The 21,322-nt window shown below is 36.5% G+C and overlaps 1 protein-coding gene across 1 annotated transcript in view; it reads right to left on the reverse strand.

Annotated features, from left to right (window-relative positions):
* Nucleotides 1–4,774: 4,774 nt before the first annotated feature.
* The window catches only part of LOC135086810 (acetyl-coenzyme A synthetase), a 30,120-nt gene continuing 13,572 nt past the window's right edge, over nucleotides 4,775–21,322 (reverse strand). Inside the window, exons 6-10 of the mRNA XM_063981602.1 lie at nucleotides 18,158–18,291; nucleotides 12,668–12,857; nucleotides 10,307–10,496; nucleotides 6,551–9,793; nucleotides 4,775–5,455 (exon numbers count right to left, since the gene is read on the reverse strand). Coding sequence (XP_063837672.1) covers nucleotides 9,357–9,793; nucleotides 10,307–10,496; nucleotides 12,668–12,857; nucleotides 18,158–18,291 — 951 coding nt within the window. The 3' untranslated portion in view covers nucleotides 4,775–5,455; nucleotides 6,551–9,356. The remainder of the gene's footprint in view (nucleotides 5,456–6,550; nucleotides 9,794–10,306; nucleotides 10,497–12,667; nucleotides 12,858–18,157; nucleotides 18,292–21,322) is intronic.

Raw genomic sequence — 21,322 nt, forward strand, 5'->3', positions numbered from 1 at the left:
AAGTAATAATTCCGCTACTCTACAGTAGATGTCACTAAAAATTTAATAGATTAAATTGATTATCTATTACAAATGATTTAAGGTTCATAATTCAATGATCTCGGCGATAGAATGAATGTTGGGGTAATACACTTTATAAAAGGAGTATCGATATTTTACAAATACTATTTTGTTTGCTATTTTAGATAAGTATTGAGCTCTGTCTAAAAGAGTTTTCCATTTCCTTTAAAATTATGTTAAATAATAGGCCTGAAATTATTACTGCAATTTAATTGTCTGGATCTACGTATGGTCGAAAAATCGTTTGCAAGTTTTGAAAATTTACATTTATACGTACAAACGAATAGTTAAAGTTAAATAAAAGCTATTAATAAAAAACTTAACATAAAAAAGTTCAACGTAATAGGAAATGATTTGAATATATTTATAAGACACAAAAATTGAACTAGGAAAATTTATCTTTTAAGTCTGTCGTTACATTCTGAATTCTTAATCTTCGCTCATTTTGCTACTGCACCATTATAATTAAAATACATCACTTTATCGATAATTTGACGGGATCTACTTTAGGACATCCCTGGCTGAGTAGCGTAGCGAACGAAGCAGAAGTAAAAAAAATTTACATGCTTATCACATTTTTTAAGATAGGTAGTCTATTTCTAGTGAGTTAAGAGAAGATTATTTTTTAAACGTGTGTGTAACACACTATTTGTCGTGCTTCCTTTACTAATTTTAATAAAACAATAAATTTATTATGTTCATTTATTTTTTACATTTATTTTATTTTATTACTACCTACTTATATTTATTTTAAACTTGTATGCACATAAAACAGTGTACATAAGGCGGACTTAATGCCTTTCGGCATTTTTAACTAAAAACCCTCTATCAAAATAACGGCACGTGCCGAAAGATGATTCAGTGTTTAAAGAAGATACGCGGATATTAATTACCATGTAATAGAAAGAGAGGTCAATAAATCAAAATGTCGAATAATACAACTACATACTCACATATTGTAATAGCGCACTCATTCCAACATTTTACGTCACGCATGATCAGTCCGTATGCGTACTGGCTATGTATATTACGGAATACGATCATTTACCTACGTCACTACAAACTATACACGGGTTTTTGCGTACTGGCAGTGTATAGTTTGGAGGAGCTTAGTAAAAAAAGTATATTCCAAACTATACTCGATTAGTTTCACACCCTTGCGTTCTGGCTATGTATAGATTGGAAAGACGCTGGCCCGTGTGCGGTTCTATTATTGGCTCACATAAAATTCTAAATGCTATTCTTTGTCTTACTACCGATTTGTGTTCATAATAATCTCTCTTCATAATTTTATTTTTCATAGTTATTTTATTCATACATTTTTATTCCTACCATCGGAGCTCATAACAGTTAGTAATCATAATTTTTTTATCAATACTGTTACTACCAAGAACCATTTAAAATACATAATTTTTATTTTCAGATCTTTTTTCTTCATAACATTCATTGATCATATTGTTTTAATTAATAATGTTGTTACTAAGAACATACTTCAACTCATAATGTTGTTGTTCAGAATAATTTACTTTATAACAGACATACTCGTATCTTTAAAAAAATCATATATAATTTAATAGACTAGATAAGCATGCAGAGCATGCAGCATGAAAGCAAGCATGCAGCATGCATTGGTATCTCCTCGTCTCCGGCGCTGCGGGATGTGCAGCCCTTTCACCCTTGCGTAACGAGGCTCAGGCACCCACGCTTGCTTCCGCAGCTTCGGCTTTTTGGATCGCCATCGGCGCCTTCGGCGCCTCGGCGACCAGCCTCAGCCGCTCCAGCTCGCCCGGGCGCCTGAGCCTCGTTACAGCGGGCGAGGGCTGCCCTCCCTCCGCGCCTCCGGCTTTTAAATTACACTCTAGGGGTAGGGCAGACAAGACTACGTGGAGTCGGTTTTGCAGCGATTCGTTTCTGTCACGTTAGTTTTGTGGCACAAAGTATTGCCTGTTTTGGACCATGTCAAATTAATTTAATGTTAAAATACGATTTAATACGAATATAGACATCATGATTTTTAATAATATGGAAAAATACACTTATGAGTAATAAATTTATGAAAACAAATATTAGGATACATCACATTTATGAATATTATAGTTATTTATTCGAATGATTATGAGTTTCGATCATTAGTATAGAAAAATATATGAAAACAAATATTAGTAAAAACTAAGTGTATGATTAGTGATATTATGAATATCAATGATTATGTTTTTAAATATGTAGGTTTTAAATTTTTTATGAAGAATGATCATTATGGTATCAAATTGTATGAGCAATATTTTCGGACCTCCAATGATAGGAATTGAAAAGTTATGTAAGAAAATGCGCTACCCCCGTGTGCTACGGTTGGCGGTTGCCCGCGTGCACGCCTCGGAAACTATGCGTCGTACAAAAAAATTGTTCAGTCATAATTTGTAGAAAATTGCTTTGCCTACAATGTTAATATAACTTTTTGCCCTAAATTAAAGATTAAAGAAATTATAAGCAAAAAATAAAAAATCCTTTTTGCTTATACAGTGTGTCCGGGCATGTAGTGATCAAACTTTAAGGGCGTAATCTATGGACAATTTTATCGGTGAAAATACTTCAAATTTGGGGCTTGACCCATTTCTCGCATATTTACAAGGATTTAAGTTTTTAATTTTAAGTTTTCACCTCTTCCTTCAAAAACAAGTGATAGCGTGAGTAGTTTAACATTAATAAGCAAAAATTTTATATCATGCGATAGCCAATAAAATTATCTATTAGTAGAAGTAGAAAACAGATACAGGTTTCATACATTTTAAGGGTGTAAGAATGGATTTAATTACAAATAAACATGATTTTTTTCACATTTATTTCCCAACACAAGAAAAACCAGGTCGTTAAGGTATGTTTTATTTGCATTGTATTATTAGTATTTGAGCTATTCTACAAAACGAATGTAAATTTTTTAGTCTACGTCTATTAGTTTCGACGTAATTGTTGAACAAAACTTATTTGTAGGCAAAATTGCTACAAATTATGACAACGAATTTTTTTAAGACGCATAAAAAAGTGTTTTCACCCCTTTTTTCAAGATGGCGGTTGGGGGACAAGCTTCTATTGTCCCAAAAATAAAATTGCGTTCTCTAATAAATGCAATACTCGGAAAATTGCCGGAAAATGATGGGAGTTTTATTTTGCTTTTTTATGTATTACAGTGGTTATTATTATAATTAATAATAATAGTGTTTATTCCGCCGTTTATTAAATAAACTAAAGCAAGAAACCCTACAGGAATTTGTCATGATTTCGAAGGACTGGGATTTTTTGCTGAGGTAAGGTCGCGGAAAAAACGCGTAAAATTCGCAATTTACGCGGTTTTCTGGATCTAGCTAACACGGCACCAAGCATACGCGGCTGATTCCTGGAAGAAACAGCCACGGATCTGACGTGAAGAACATTTAAAAAACTAAAATTATGTGGCAAAAGAGGGCTGAAAAATAAAGCATTTTGTCGATGAGGCACCCTCATAAATCAATACAGTGTGAGTCACGATAAAGTATCTTACCTTACCAATAACACCTTTTGTAAACATTATGGAAGCAATAAACTATTGAGTATTGAGTATTGAAAATAGTTGAAACTAGACCTTTGAATTTTTATCGACAAAAAAGTGGTCAAAATTTTTTTTCTTACAATTACTTATTGTAAAGAAAACGTAACAACTTTTGAACTAAGAGGTATATCCTGATTAAATAAAAACAGTAACAATGCTAATTAACGCGATACTAAAAAAATACATAAAATACTCAGAAAATGCCAACAAATAATAAAAAACGATACTTTTTGAAAAAAAAAAAAAACTGCTTCTAATTCTTGTTTTTTGGTTATTTGATAAATTTCTCCAAAAATGGCCCTATAACAGGTGGTTTTTATTACCTTGTATTATTTTTTATCGTATTACCTTTGTAAAACCAAAAATTGCATGTCTCTATCCCTATCACAACATTTGCAATGATCGTTTGAACAAAGGCCTGCCACCACATTATTCTCCGCTATAGGTAAAGACAATTTTAATTTTAACTAAAATGCTTATTTTACTTCGAAATCTTGTTTTTATTTTAAAATCTAACTTGTCTTTATCAAAATTACTAGTTCAAACGATCATTGCAAATTTTGTGATAGGGATAGAGGCTTTTATAGTTTGTTTATCTCAATTTGTGTATCTCAGTATTTTTCGATAGTATCCCATCACCATGATCTAGTCTCGGGCCTCGGGATTGCGATCAGCCACCCGGGCCCTTCCGGCCCAGTCCGACCCTGCGACCGTCTGTTGATGGACAGTGACGTAGAAAGTGAGGACAGTGACTAGCACGGCCCAGACGCGCCAGTAATTGAGGACAACGAGCCTTAAACTCGTGTCAATATTTAGTAGGTACGTAGTGATCCCTATCCCCCCATCCCATTGATAAATATACTTACCTACCCCTCTACTTATAACAGTGGAAAACCTCAATGAATGATGTGAACTTTTTAATTAGGACTCGATGTATAGCAATAAACGTATTGAGTATTGATGTATTTGGTGATTCTTATTAAATTACTTTAGCTTGAATTTAGCTTTTTTTCACAACCTGCCTTTGTTTAACAGTGATTGTAGGTAGACATTGTGGAATTGTAATTAAAATGTGTATAAATAAGTGTGGTTTATAATGTTAGCCAAGGGACAACAATGACTCACAACCAATTAGATAGTAATCATATAATTTAATCACTTTAAATGATATGTTCGTTTCGACATACAATCACAATAATATCCCTTACTCGCTATTTACGTTATTACTGCCAATATCATAGCGTTAAACATGAAAAACACATAGTAGTGAACGAACTATATTCCTATGATTTTCCAAATAGGGTTTTTCACACACACTAACACTAATAAATAATAACCCACGTAATCATCTAGATAGGTAACTCCACTATATTATTACAACGTGTCATTACATAATTAGGCAATGAATATTTAATGAGATTAACATTAATCAACACAACACTCAAGTGTTCATTAACTGAACTTGCTTTGGTTACGGCTAGGAACGTATTCTATGGAATGATAAGAAAGCTTCTTCTCCTACATAAAATTAAAATTATGACTTCTCAAAGGTACACAGTTCTTAAATATGACGGCTGTAACTTAACCCTTTTACGACAAAGTTTTGTTTAACTGCAATGGTCGCATAAAATAAGTTGTAGGTTCGTTTAAAATCTCCTTTTTGATACGTTCGTGTATATTCTACGCCTATTTAAGTGAATTCCAAAATAAAAAGAAACGAAATGGGCAATCATTAGACAATTGTTAAATCAATAGTTTATTAAGAAAAAATATCACGGCCAGAGCAGCAACAGATAGGTAAGTATGTCGTACCTAGGGTTTCTGCTCGAGCTTTCTCGAACTCGAGAAAACTCGAGAAATTTGGCTTCATTCGAGACGAGAAAAAAATTACCGGAGCTCGAGAATTCTCGAGTTTCGATTTTAAAGCTTTAATATTCTTGAAAACCTATTTTCTTAGACAAAAGTAAGTTTTTAATTATTTAATAGGTCAACGTTGCTTTTAGATCGGCCTAGTCTTTCCTTTTTTAACTGATTTGATTGGCAAGTAATGATCTTAATCGAAACTAAGTAATCATGTTCACCAACGAGTACCTATGATAATTATCTGGTCTGCGATCGCGATCGAACGTCGAGTCTTTCGTCATCGTAGTGCGCACTCGCTAAAATAATGTTTTGTATATCTGAAAGTGTTGTGAATGCTTATACTAAAACGTTTGTTTTTATTTGTATAGAGAACAATAGTGTCTAGACAAACCTAAAGAGGATTTAGGACGCTATTTGGATCAAATATGTAATTGCTCAATAATGAATAATAAATAAATAAATAAAATAAATAAATATATATATTTATTATGTATGTTTAACTCTGACTGATTTAAAGATTGATTTTTTTTTTAACTAGACAGTTACCCTACCTAACAGACGTTAGGTTAGGTACTCGCGCCTCCTCGTAAAGTTTATTCAAGTCGTTATCTGTAAGAAATTTAATTTGTTCAAAAGTTTTTTTTGGTCATAAAAAAACTATTTATCGTTATTTTGCTATTTGGACTTGTGTTCTTTAGAAAACAAGTGATTCAATTGTAGCTCCTGATTTTTATTGTTATTTATCCTTAAACAACACGCGACTTTATGACTTTTGTTATGATTATTAGTAAATATTAATTATGAAAGATTTTATTTTTTGTTTCTTTCCTTACCAAAATAAGTGGTAGGGTACTAAATTCTAATATTCTAAAAGTAGGTAGGTATATGAGATTAAAAAAACCTGCGTTTTTTATTAAATTTCAACCGATTTCAGCAGTTTTCATTAAAAGACTCGAGACCCGAGAAAACTCGAGACTTTGGCCTCGAGAATTCTCGAAACTCGAGAAAAAAAATAAGTCGAGAAATCAGAAACCCTAGTCGTACCTAATTATCAGTTTCGAATCAAAATTAGATTACTTAAGTTACCAAAAATAACAATATCGCACACAATTTTATTAAGGTTTTGTGTGGCTAAATTCAATTGTACCTCGTAAGGTCAAAATTCGTTGAAGAAAAGTTAAACTATGAGTTTGTTCGATTGAGCTCGATCAAAATTGTCAAAGAAACGGGAAATAAAGTAGACCCACTACGTATATACTTATTATTTTTATTTATTTGATGAAGATTTAAATATGATTTTGTTTACTCTAAGAACCTAGTTCATAGTGTTACTACTTAGCATTCTCCAGACCGTCTGCCACTGACTGAGTCTGGCCGTTGTCGTATGTGATTGATACGCTAACATACATCAACACCGGGACCATTTATTGGTTAAACCAACTAACAAACTAGACTCAAAACAAAAAATATCACAATTTTGCTAGTACCTAAACAGCGTTTCCAATTTTTTTATGAATAAATATTTCGAAATAGCAATGTTTGATATTATTTGTATCACTTTATATACAAATAATATCAAACACGCCATTCACACACCTACGATATAGGTATTCATCATATAAAGTTATATTTTAGCTATATAACATTTGTGCATCACAAAGACGTGCTCTGATTATATTTTACCCTTACAACATTAAATTTTTAAATAATTTTCCATTTTTATAAAAATGTCTTAGGTGTCAAATTTTTGCGAAACCGATGATTTGAACTCACCCCAGGGTTGGACCTGGTTTGAGCTTTTTTCGGAACACAAACTCAATATTAAGTTGTACTATTTCATAATTTGTGAAAATTTTAACAGTAAAAAAATAATTGTGCGGTGTATGCCACCTTGGGGCAAAAATTATAGATTTTTTATAGATATTAACAAATATACAAAAAAAAAATTAAACAAAAATTCACACAAAAATAGGTGACGTCTTCGGTATAAGCGTCAATATTATAGTTAATTTATTTAAATAAACAAAAATACATAGATCACACAGATTAGAAGACTACTCATTATTTACAAATAAATATAACATTATTATTTTTAATTTTTTGAGTTTACTTCCTAATCTGATCAGCGTTAAACGCTACAGATTTTTAACTAAAATAAATTATGAAAATACATATTAATGAATAAATTATTCAAAAATATATTAGGTCATATAGCTTTTAATGGTGGTGCACTAGTTACTCAAAATACATAAATAAACTAGACTTACCTTGGCTCCGGCGTGGTTGACTGAATTCGTTAATAATTATTATATTTATTTGTATCTAATGAAAGAACTCGGCAGGCTAGACCATACAAATGGCAGCAAGGACTGTCATCGAAATAATATTCGCACAGCTTGTAGCACAGCTCGACACACGCACGTCAAGTGATGTAGGTACGAGTAAGTACATGTCTTGATGTGTGCTTGATGATAGGCAATTCAAATTCGCTTATGATGTGAATTCGCTTGAACAATACAAAACAATCCGTTAATTTGAACTTCGTCATATTTTTCCTTTTTAGCACTTTTTTTAGTTTCTCTTTTCGTACTTTTGATATTATTTCGACGTCAGCCTTCCACTTGCTTAAACGTGCTATTCAGGTCTCGTTTTGAACGTCGTTGTGATTTTTTTTAAATGTTCGTTAGTTAACTCAAAGGACTCATAAAAACTTGGAATGAACAGTTACAGAATGTTCTAATCACGTGAACAAATATTTAGACCACAATCAAGACATCACAAAACAAAACCTGCTACATATCTCATACCTCATACACGAATAAATATTCTGACGTAAATTTCGACTCTCACACAGTCTCAGGTACTTTTTTGTATTAAGACCTTAATAATTATGATGGAATCATATCAATTAATTTATAATAAATTTGAGACTCTCAAAAGTAGTCACACACTGATGGCAATTTAAAATGTCAACTCATGTTACATCCAGATTTTACAATAATAACTTTGTTTTTTTACTTGCGTTTTTTCGGAGCTTCATTGTTAATATTTAACTTAGGAAGTGGATATTTTTACAGATTGTGATATTGAATTCAAGTTATTTTATATAAGTATAAGTATTACATAATCGTGAACACATGCGACATAGTGCGTATTCAGTGCAAGCTCGCTAACATCAGTGCGTATTGAATTCAATATTCCAACTCATCGTCATTATTATCATTAGTTGCATAAACATTGCTCATGATTACTCTATTTTAATATAGACAGACACCTAAACTTTAATAGACATCTATATTGGCTTATTTTCTACAAAATGTAATGCAATCCTCTAAACACTAAAGACGACTACAGGAAAATATCCTGAGTAGGTACATTACGTTATTTATATGGTAATATTAGTAGACATAAGTAGTAGACGTGGCAGCAAAGAAGGGTAGTTTTGGTGTCGTTTTAATCGTAGAGTTTAGTTGGACAGGGTGCGGACGGATGGCAGTCGAAAGAAAATTGTAGAGCTTTGGAAAGCAATTGGCTAGCACATTTGACAGCAGAAAACTATTTATAAGGCTGACTCAGATGTTTACACTACTTATCTCATAAACTAAATGTTCAGGACATTATATCTCTACCTTCTAGCATACGAGAAGTCCCCAGGCTAGAAGAGTTCCTAATGCAATACAGCAGTAAAACTAAAAAACTGACTAAATAGCGTCGACAATTTCAGCAGATTTAATAACCGTTACGCTTAGATGCAAATTAAGTAAGGATGTGTACATAAAACGAGATAAAAGTACTAAACTAAAATTAGTAAAATCAGGTGCCCTATCTGCTTGAAGCGCTTCAAGCATATTTAAGGTCGGTTCTTGAACAGCTCCTCGACGACTCCTGGGTCAGCAAGGGTCGACGTGTCTCCGATGTCCCGGTCTCCCAGCGCCACCTTCCTTAGTATCCTACGCATGATCTTACCCGACCTGGTCTTCGGGAGTCCCGGGGCGTACTGTATCACGTCGGGAGCGGCGAACGCGCCAATCCTCTGCCTGACTAGTTTTTTCAGGCAGTTCACGAGGTCGGGGTCAAATTTGGCGCCATCATTGAGGCTTATGAAGCAGTATAGAGATTCTCCCTTGACGGGGTGGGGCCGGGACACGACGGCTGCCTCAGACACCCTGGGTTCTTCGGTGAGGACCCCCTCCACTTCAGCGGTGGACATGAGATGACCCGAGACATTGAGCATGTCGTCAATGCGGCCTGTCACCCATAATAGGCCGTCCTCATCACGCCTAGCTCCTGCAAAGGAGAAGAATAAGTGTTCAGCAATTTTATCACTGCCCTTGAATAATAATCGTAAACGGTAACTACTACAGCAATGTATTTATATTTTGTCTCGCTCATAACCTTGTACTAACTTGAGCAACAGTAGGTAGGAACTGTTTTATCTTGATCTGATTTAAAGATCTTTAAGAATGCGTTATCCACGTAAGACGTGAATCTTACATGGACGATAACGGCTGTTCTTGTCAACAGATAAAAGTTTCATAATATTAAGAATATATTTGTATTTGTACTCGTACTGTAAGTGTATTGTACCTATGTGTACGAGTCGTACCTACATGCAATAAAACCGCATAAATACTTCTAAACTTTATTCAGAAATTCAACATTCAACAGGACATGATTTCAGTACTCATTTAACCAGTTACCGTTGAAATTAGCAAATATGTAGGTAAGTTGTATTCTCTCTTTCATTAAAGCGAATTGAAATGAAATAAAGTAGGTACATTCACTAACACTTTCACTTACCATCACCAGTGCAGTAATAGCCGGGGAACTTGGAGAAGTACACCTTCTCGTAGCGGTCGTGGTCTCCGAACAGGGTCCTCATGATGCCGGGCCAGGGCCGCGAGAACACCAGGTAGCCCTCTCCGGGACCCTCGATCAGTTGGCCGTTCTCGTCCAGCAGAGCAGGTTCCACCCCGAAGAACGGGAAACCCTGGAAAGAATAGCATCTATGAAAGATCTATAGGAAGGAACATCATATTATTATCATCAGGTCGTGTATTTTCCACTTAAAAAGCATGACCCAGATGCATGGCAATTGGAGGATTTGGACTATTTTTTATTATTTTTCTTATGGCGTCTCTGGGTTAAGTTTAAACACATCATGATCAGACAGGTTGTACCTAACTAAAGGCTTGATGTTCAATTGTTTTGTTCTCTAATGCGTTTTCCAACATCTACGGGAAGAATAGTGTTAAGTAGTGTGTAGTCCAGTCATTTCGTCCGAAAAAAAGGCAAATAAAAGAAAATGAATTTGCGCTTCTAATTTTTTAATATGTTGTAGGGGATACCTAGAAAAGCTTAACTTGAGATTGTCGACCAAGCTTTCCTAGGAGCTTTCGCCGCCATCTTGGAAAACGCTTAAAATTTGTTTTTCGGCAATAACTCGGCTATCCGATGAGATTCGAAAATTTTTGTAGGACACTTTTTGTAGCTTTCTTTGTGCTCTTCAATAAAGCCCGAACCATTTTTAGCGTATCATGCATCGTTATCGAGATATCGATCGATAAAGTCAAAAATTTTGGACACAATTTTTGTTTTTTTCTTTTTTTTTCTTTGGGTCTTAATAAATATGAAAAATTCCGAAATAATTAAATAATTAATTAAAAAGTAAAAAGTCAAATTTAATTACTTTTAATTACTTTTTAATTACTTTTTTTTAAGTAACGGCAAAGCATTTGTATTAGTTGGTTCTTGTTTTGATCCCTTGTGAGAAACTTCTCCTGGCTAACTTTTGGAGTAGTTGTCTCATCGAATGTGAACTCCGGCGATTGGTTTTTTCTCGAACGTCGTACTCTTTCCGAAGTTTTCGTTACAGCGAGTGTCATATCAGTCGGATAACCGTCGAATATGATTGCAACCTTTCCTTCGAAGTTATGTTGTACGTATCTGACGTTAATTATTCCGAAATAATTTGTGTCCAAAATTTTTGACTTTATCGATCGATATCTCGATAACGATGCATGATACGCTAAAAATGGTTCGGGCGTTATTGTAGAGCACAAAGAAAGCTACAAAAAGTGTCCTACAAAAATTTTCGAGTCTCATCGGATAGCCGAGTTATTGCCGAAAAACAAATTTTACCCCTTTTTTCAACATGGCGGCGAAAGCTCCTAGGAAAGCTTGGTCGACAATCTCAAGTTAAGCTTTTCTAGGTATCCCCTACAACATATTAAAAAATTAGAAGCGCAAATTCATTTTCTTTTTTGAATGTACGTAATGACTGGACTATGTGGTCCCACTCTACGTAATTCAATACGTCAGTGATCACGTTTAACTTACTAACATTGTTTTTAGGAAATTCACATTAACAGTCAGTAGTAAGGTTTACTCGTATTTACGTAGACGCCGAGTCAAGGATAAAACAAAAATAATATGTATTATGTAAAGATGTGATTTGTTATTACTATAAAGGTACACAGACAAGTGTATTTTTTTTGTTTTTGGGCATGAGTTGTAAAATACAAAGGAGGACTGTTGTTTAAAATATTTACGCAAATCCGTCATTGTAGAGTATAAAACAATGCCAAACAAGCTAGGTGTAGGTACCTACTAACCGTCTTACGGTTAAGTTTTAAAAGTGTGATCGCGTTCAGTATTCGTAGATTACATGAAAAAAATGTTAAAATGACGGAATTTTTATTACAAGAAAAACAAAAATATCGGAAAATACATCTAACAAATCGACAGGAAAATTCAGCGCACACAGAGGCGGGAAGGGCGAGAAAGCAGTATTACTTAGGTAAGACATTTTTCCTATCATTCACCATGTTCCTCCGTAATCTTGTCAAAATGTCAACTCAATACAAGCTTTGAGTCCTGATAATGTCAGCTAAAACAACTTAGTAAAACCGCCTGAAAGGAAGGAATTGAGAACCAGTGCTGGTATTTCATTTAAATAGTAAGACACGGGTCCTAACGCGACGTTTATTAATGAGTTACATTATGTATGTATGTACACGGCTTGACGTTTCGGCTACTATGCTGCAGCCGTGGTCACAAGCAGACTAAACGTCGCGTTAAGACCCGTGTCTTACTATTTTAATTGAAATGAAACGCGAAAGTTTAAAATCTTACAGTGCTAGTATTATGTCAGAGACTTACAGCAGCGCCAGGTTTCATGGGGGTAGCGCCGGGCAGGCTGGTGATGACGTGGCCGCCGGTTTCGGTCTGCCAGAAGGTGTCCACGATGGAGCAGCGGCCACCGCCAACCAGGTTGTAGTACCACAGCCAGGCCTCAGGGTTGATCGGCTCCCCTACGCTGCCCAGGACGCGCAGAGTCTTCAGGTTGTGCCTATAACAAGGAAAAGGCACTAATTAGAGTAAAGAAGAGAATCGAGTAAAAAAACGAAAAAGCGACTTATGACGGGTCTAGGGACTATGATTCTTAGGGTGGATTCGACCAAACAAGAGTAAATATTAATCTCAAAATAAATCGTTAGTTATTGACGAATTTCAATACATATCATCTAATTTATTACATATGATACCTATCATTGGAAAGAAGAGAAGCTAGAGATATTTTTAAGATCATGGTAATCCATTATCACATTTAATTTTTTTTTAAAATCGAATTCTAAGTTGAATTTTTATCGTGGTTTGTACTTTTGTTAAATTTGGCGGCTCGTAACAAGCTATCCAATCATTATCTGGATCTGAAATTTATTTTATTTGACTAGACAGTTTCGATATTAATATCAAATAATAAAAGCGGTTGAAAACACGCAAGAAAAAAAATTTAAGCAGTTTTTAGGTCAAATTTCGGAAAAAATTAAATGAAAACAAAAATATCAATAAAAAAATGTGGCCCACTTGGAGTCAAATGGGCGAACTTGTATTCTTAAAATGACCTTACCTATACACCCACGAACTTTGTCTAACCTTTCGCCATACACCCTGTATTACTGATAAAATGTATGCTTAGATGTTACTTACTAAGGTAGCCTACGACCTGTCATAACAATCTGGTAAATACAGAGACGTCAAACGGAAAATCTCAGACCTATATCTACCTACCTTACTACCTACTTAGGTATTTAAAAGTCTTTATACATTCGTACCCGAGTGTATGTTTCATTTAAGGATGGCTATGGCTAAACATTTACAAAACAAGGTAAAGTTCTTCACAATTTTCAAGATGTTTTTGAATAGCTCTATTTAGTGTTAACAGTTGTAACTTCGTTCGTGCCCACCGTTCGCCAGTGCAGATAACAACAACAATGTAGATATTTTCCTCATGACTATTCCGATAAGGGTCAAAGTGGTCACCTATTTTTGCTGCGGAGGGATGTGGTTGCCGGTTGAACAGATTTGCACCAACATTGTTCTATTTTGGTCGGCCCTTGTTTGCTGGCCTACAAGCTACATGTTGTGAATGGATAGTATGGATACTTTGACAAAACCTATCGCTAAGATGGTGATCTTGTGAGGTCAAACAAAAAGGTGCGCCCACACAAAGCGCTGATGCCCTGGAAGTCAGAACATTTGAAATTTCATTCATGTTTTCACATACCAATTAGATCGTATAGATCTTACATTTACAATGAAACGCTTCACTCAGTATTGGAAATGGAATTAGTTCAAACCATATTTCGTTCAGTACATGGTTTTACAAATGGGAAAATCAAAATTTTATTCAGCCAAAAGCCAGAGGGATCCAATTTAGTTATGGGATATTTACTGAAATTACGCAATTTACAGCTGTAGTATTTCTAGAATGTAGTTATTTTCTGGATAAGAGCCATAAAGAAAAAAAAGTCTTCTAAAGCTTACCAGAAGGTAGCTTAAGCTAAGTGTTGAGTAGAGCTAAAAGTTTTATGACGTTGGGTGACGTCATAAAACTTTTAACTCCACACAACTCAACAATGCCTGACGTCATACATAGAACGGTGTATTCATCGAACTACAAATTGCATTAAGCGAAGGTACCTACTTATGACATATCATTCTAAATGTATCCTTTTGAGATACAATTCTAAGAATAATCAGTTTAGTAACGTTATCTCTGCGCGTTATCTCTGATATGCAACTAGAGGAAATTGTTAAAACAATTAATTAAACTGTGTCTTCTTTTATAGTTATAATAATAGAAGACGGAGTTAAGTAAAAATAACATGTAACATGCAGTTAAGTATAACCGTTTTTAAAACACGTAATGACATCTTTGAATTTTGAAAGTTTTTAACAATGAAGCGTTTCTGAATGAAAAAATATGAATTCATGTAAACTCCTGCACGTAGTTAGTTGAATAATTACCTAACGCATCTACGAAATTTAATGAGTGGTTTTACGATCTTACTATTTCATCTTGTAAGAGGTGATTAGGTAAATTGACTTCTTTGAACGGTGTGAGCAGTCTTGAATTTATTAGAGCACTGCTCATTACCTTAGCGTACTGTTTCAGTGGTCACCAAGTTACAAACCTGGACTTACCTATTATCTTTTCTGTGGGTACGTAAAAGGGGCCGTCCATAAATTACGTCATCGATTTTTTCAGATTTTAGACCCCCCCCCCCCCTACAATCATCCTATCGTCATTTCTTAATGACCCCCCCCCCCCCTTCTCCCAAAATTGACGTCATTACCAGTTTGACAAAATTAAAACACTTGGTTATAGAATCACCTTTTTTTTTTAATAGATAGAGTGATTCTTAAGGAAGGTTTATATGTATAATACATGTAGGTAAGTACCACGGGCGAAGCCGGGGCGGGCAGCTAGTATTATATGTAATACTAGCGGCCGCCTGCGACTTCGTACGCATGGATCCCGTTTTACCCCCTTCATCTATTTTACGCGGTTTAGATTTTTTCATACAAATGTTTTTTCCCGCTAACTCCCGTTCCCGTGGGAATTTTACCATATCCTGTTGTAACTAAGCTTTAAGTTTACTAAGGTACCTGCATGCCAAATTTCAAGCGTCTATCTTACGCGGTTTAGATTTTTTCATACAAATGTTTTTTCCCGCTAACTCCCGTTTCCGTGGGAATTTTGCAATATCCTGTTGTAACTAAGCTTTAAGTTTACTAAGGTACCTGCATGCCAAATTTCAAGCGTCTATCTTACGCGGTTTAGATTTTTTCATACAAATGTTTTTTCCCGCTAACTCCCTTTCCCGTGGGAATTTTGCAATATCCTGTTGTAACTAAGCTTCAAGTTTACTAAGGTACCTGTATGCCAAATTTCAAGCGTCTATCTTAAGCGGTTTAGATTTTTCATACAAAAGGATTTTCCCGCTAATTCCCGTTCCCGTGGGAATTCCTAAGTATACTGTAACCTGCCCAGGAGTATGAAGAATAATTGTACCAAGTTTCGTTAAAATCCGTCTAGTAGTTTTTGTTTCTATAAGGAACATACAGACAGACAGACAAAAATTTTACTGATTGCATTTTTGGCATCAGTATCGATTACTAAATCACCCCCTGATAGTTATTTTGAAAATATATTTCATATACAGAATTGACCTCTCTACAGATTTATTATAAGTATAGATTATTGTTAGAGTATTTTATCTGTAGTTATTACTGTATTTGTGTACATCTATGTTGCATTATGTATGTTTATTATGAGTTATTTTAGTATTGTACGCGCCTTAGCCGCCTCTTACATTTGCAGTCTCACTTACTAGGTGTGCTGGAAGAAATTTCATTTTAGAAATAATCTTTTTGTACGTGAACAATAAACTATAAATATTAAGAACTAGCGGCCGCCCACGACTTCGTACGCGTGGATCCCGTTTTACCCCCTTCATCTGTCTACGCGGTTTAGATTTTTTCATGCAAATGTTTTTCCCGCTAACTCCCGTTCCCGTGGGAATTTTGCAATATCCTGTTGTAACTAAGCTTTAAGTTTACTTAGGTACCTGCATGCCAAATTTCAAGCGTCTAACTTAAGCGGTTTAGATTTTTCATACAAAAGGATTTTCCCGCTAACTCCCGTTCCCGTGGGAATTCCTAAGTATCCTATAACCTGCCCAGGAGTATGAAGAATGATTGTACCAAGTTTCGTTAAAATCCGTCGAGTAGTTTTTGTTTCTATAAGGAACATACAGACAGACAGACAGACAGACAGACAGACAGACAGACAGACAGACAGACAGACAGACAGACAGACAAAAATTCTACTGATTGCATTTTTGGCATCAGTATCGATCACTAATCACCCCCTGATAGTTATTTTGAAAATATATTTCATGTACAGAATTGACCTCTCTACAGATTTATTATAAGTATAGATGACGTCAATTTCGAAACACTCCCCCCCCCCCCTATCAATCATTTACCGTCATCCGCAGACCAACCCCCCCCCCCCCCCCTAATTTAGAATGACGTAATATATGGACGGCCCCAAAGTTACAGAGGTAGAAATGATAGTTCTAAGCCACGCAACCCAATCCTGGGTATAAAGAGCCAAAGCACACCATGCGTTGCGGCAGAGCGGTGCGATGCCGAAGCGGTGTCTTTGCGTCGTCTTATAAAATATCTGCGCGCAAATATCGCCGCGCGATATGGCGAAATCTTCGCGGTGCGGCGCGCCGCAAAACATCGTATGCCTAGAGCCAAACTCTTACTAGAGTTGGAGCTAGGAACGCTCTAAGGAATGCCAGATAACGAAGAAATGTTGCCAGATTACTTTTACGCGTAAATTGAACCCGGTTGCCAATAACTATCATATAAATGGTTCTATTCTAGACATAGTTAATGTTATTAGGGATCTTGGGGTACTCATAGATCAGAAACTTACTTTTATCCCACATATTGACAACATCATTAAGAAAGCTTTTAAAGCTCTTGGTTTTGTTATAAGAAACGCTAAGTCGTTTCACAAGCCCAAAACAAAAATTACTTTGTACAACTGTCTAGTGCGTAGTGTCCTTGAATATTGCTCGGTGGTATGGCGACCCCACTATGCGACTCACAGCTTGCGTCTTGAACGTGTTCAAGAGATTTTTGAACCACCTGGCTTTCTCGGCAAAAATAACAAAAAAGATTCCTAGTTATACAAAGCGTCTTGCTCACTTTAAAATAAAATCCCTAGAAGCACGTAGATCTACCCATGATTTAACTTTTTTGTTCAGAATTTTAAACTGTAAGGTTTATAGCCTTAATCTACTTTCTAAATTTAAACTTAAAATCCCTCACAGATACCCAAGGTACCATATGAAACTGCTATGCCCTCCTTACCGTAAAACTGTATCAGGATCCAACTCCCCTGTTTCAAGACTGTGTAAGTCATATAATAATCTCAGCGCTGATGTTAATTTGTTTGGCACAAATATTTCTAAATTCCGTCGTCAGATTAACCAAATAACCTAACTTAATTAATTTGCTAACTATTGTCTATCTTGGCACTCACTAGCCGCCTTGTGGTTGCTCGTTGCTTTGCAATTCAGTTTTTAGACTAAGTACTTACTTTCTTTGAATGGTTTGGTTTATATAAACGCATGCAGTGTTTACCTACTATTATATATTGTACTCTTAGAACACAGAATTAACGGATTTTTTTGTTATATTGTATGTATTATTGTACAATTGTTGGTAAACCAATAAATAAAAATAAAAAATAAAAATAAAATGGGAACAGTGTAATTAACTCACTTCTTGACGTGATCGTCGCCGAACTTGATCAGCGCCCGGATGGCAGTGGGCGCGGTGTAGAACTGCGACACCTTGTACTTATCCACCAGGGCCCAGTACCGGTCGTTTTCTGGATAGAACGGGGTGCCTTCGAACTGAAACAAGACCGAACACGTTACTGTGGTTGCTAGTGACGTCACTCTTTCAAATGAAGTTCAGCCGAGCTAGGATGCGCGCCATGAATCTTATCGATTTTAGGCAACAAATGTATGGGCTTATCATGAAAATATCGATAAAATGCCCCAATAAGTTTACCATGGCGCGCACCTTAGGCCAACAGGTGTAGAAAACATTTTCGGAGTAGAAGAAGGGCCTTCGAAATGAAACAATACCGAACACGTCACTGTAGTAGGTAAGTTTTCATGTAAGGTGAAAGAGCATTAACAAGTCAGGGCTGTTTTGACCTATTATAGGCTCAGGGGCATAACATAAAGTATTCGGGGCCATTGTGTGTAAGAATAAGTTTGCATTCAACAAGATAGATCTCTTTTATTTCTGCACAAATACAATAAATTAATAGTTAGGTAATTTTATTCTGATTTGGAAAAGTAGCATTGTCGTTCATTTTATTTAATTAAGGATTATTTTAAATAAGTAGCATTATTTATACGAAGGTTTATAAATTGAATGCTACTAGATAAAGATAACGTAATAAATAACTAGGTCTACTCAAACATTAAGGTTAAACATCTTCAATTAAGTAATTTATATGTTCAACGATTGCTGGTGCAGGTAACTAGGTAATTTACATAGTAAGTATACGCCTATAAGACAGTAGTATGTTAAGATTGTTTACTGACGTATATTCGTACGTGATAATAGTATTTGTACAATAGAATATTAATACCTACTTTTAAGAGTAGGCGCACACCGTTGATTTTTAGTTGGCCGATAGTTGTGCCCGATTTTAATTTGTATGAAGAATCGGCCAAATCGAATCCGCGTAGTGTGCGCACTCCAATAAATGCCCATACTGATCAACAGCCCGACTAAACTATCGGCCGACGAAAAATCAACGGTGTGCGCCTACTCTAAGGGCTATATTTCACCGGGACACCATGGCGGCGCAACCAGTCGCCGCTAACAGGGCTATATTTCACCGGGACGCCATGGCGGCGCAACCAGTCGCCGGCTACCAACAAAATGTATGCAGCTCTATAGAGAGTTACTCACCTGGTGTCCGTTTGGTTGCGCAAAGCTGCATACATTTTGTTGGTAGCCGGCGACTGGTTGCGCCGCCATGGTGTCCCGGTGAAATATAGCCCTAAGAGTTACTTCATAGATTTCACGGCTATGAGCATACTACAACTGTATGGTGTGTCATATCTAAGGTGTACCCGACACTAATAGGTGTCACGCAGAATTCGAATAAGGTTTGCAACCTTCGCGGTAAGACAACCGTCACAATGACTCTACTTCCGGTTGGCTTGACGACATAGACTTGTACTTTCAACTTTTGTATAACCTTCGCTTTTTGTAATACTACGCCTATTTGTATAACACGTTTAGAATATTTTGATATTAGATTCAGTCAAGTTGACAAGAACGTCATTAAGGCTGAGTTGCACCACCTAACTTTTTTTTTTTTTTTATTTGTGTTGAGCGGCTATTCTAGTTCAATAAAGTCCTAGTATCACTGCGACCGTTATCGATCTATTGTGATCGCCGCTGTTTTCCTTACAGTTCGCCTCCGAGTCCTGCATCCATTAGGAAGTGCAGTATCTTTTGGGGGGCGATATGTTTTACATCTTGTGGGCTTAGGATGTGTTTGCCCAGGTGTAAGCTCCGCTTGCGCATCAGAGGTCCGCAGTCCGTGAGAATGTGTAGTGGCGTTTCATCTGCCTCTTGGCACATCCTGCACGTTCTTGTTTCGGACAGTCCCATAGTGGACAAGTGCTTGTTTAAGCTGCAGTGTCCAGTGAGGGCTTGAACTAAGATGCGCATTTTGGTCCTACTCAGTCCTATGATCTGCTTAGAGCTTTTTCGATCATAGGCTTTTATGAGAGCTTTGGAATGAGTTAATCCTGGCGTGTCTGACCATGCCATAAAGGATTTGTTTAAATAGATGTTCTCCAGGGTCATTCGAGCGAGACTTTTGGGAACACCACAAAAGGGTTCTGGACCATATTGTGTTCCCTCCGCTCCCGCTCTGGCTAGTTCGTCGGCATTTTCATTGCCCTCGATTCCCGCATGACCTGGAACCCATCTCAGCGTTACTCTGTTCCGTTCTCCTAGAGTATTTAGTCGACTCATGCAGTTTTCTACCAACTTTGAGGTGATTAAGTTGGAGTTTAAGGCCAGCAGCGCGGCCTGACTGTCTGAGTTAATGTAAATTATGTGGTTGGCATAATTTTTTCGCAGGTTAGCTTCCGCACATTCAATAATGGCGTAGACTTCTGCCTGAAAGATAGAGGCAAATTTGCCCAGGCTTTGAGATAGCCTAAGCTTCGGCTGCTCTCCATACACGCCAAAGCCTACGTTAGGGCCCATTTTTGACCCATCAGTAAACCATATAAGGCTGCCCTTCTCACAGGTGACTTGCTTGTTCAGCCAGTCCTCCCTGTGTGGTATTTCCACTTTGTAGTTCTTTTGGAAGCTACAACTTGGAACCATGATGTCAGAAGTCATGCAAAGAGTAGGTGTGCTCTTTATAGCCTCCAGTAATGTTCTCATTCTCTGGGATATGCAATGGAAGCCCCCCTGAGCGTCTATCCTGTAGGCACTTGCCTCCGCCTCCTTAGCAATGTGCATACTTAGGGGCGTTAGGCACAGTAGTGCGTTCAGGGCCGCCCCAGGTGCGGTTGACATTGCCCCAGTTGCCATGAGACAGGCAAGCCTTTGCAGACTACCTAGTTTATCTGTTACTGTCTTTTGGCTGGTTTTGTGATACCACACTACAGAGGCGTACGATATAGTCGGCCTCACGATAGTGGTATACAGCCATAAGACAGATCGGGGATTCAAGCCCCAATTGTTGCCCATCATGCGGCTACAGGAGCCTAAGGCAATTTTTGCCTTTTGTATGATGTTATTAAGGTGAGTATTCCATGTAAGTTTCTGGTCGATAGTGACGCCCAGATATTTGACTTCCGTGGAAAACTCGATCTCTTTTCCATTTAGAGAGGG

Source organism: Ostrinia nubilalis, chromosome Z, assembly GCF_963855985.1.
Source record: "Ostrinia nubilalis chromosome Z, ilOstNubi1.1, whole genome shotgun sequence".
NCBI classification, from domain to species: domain Eukaryota; kingdom Metazoa; phylum Arthropoda; class Insecta; order Lepidoptera; family Crambidae; genus Ostrinia; species Ostrinia nubilalis.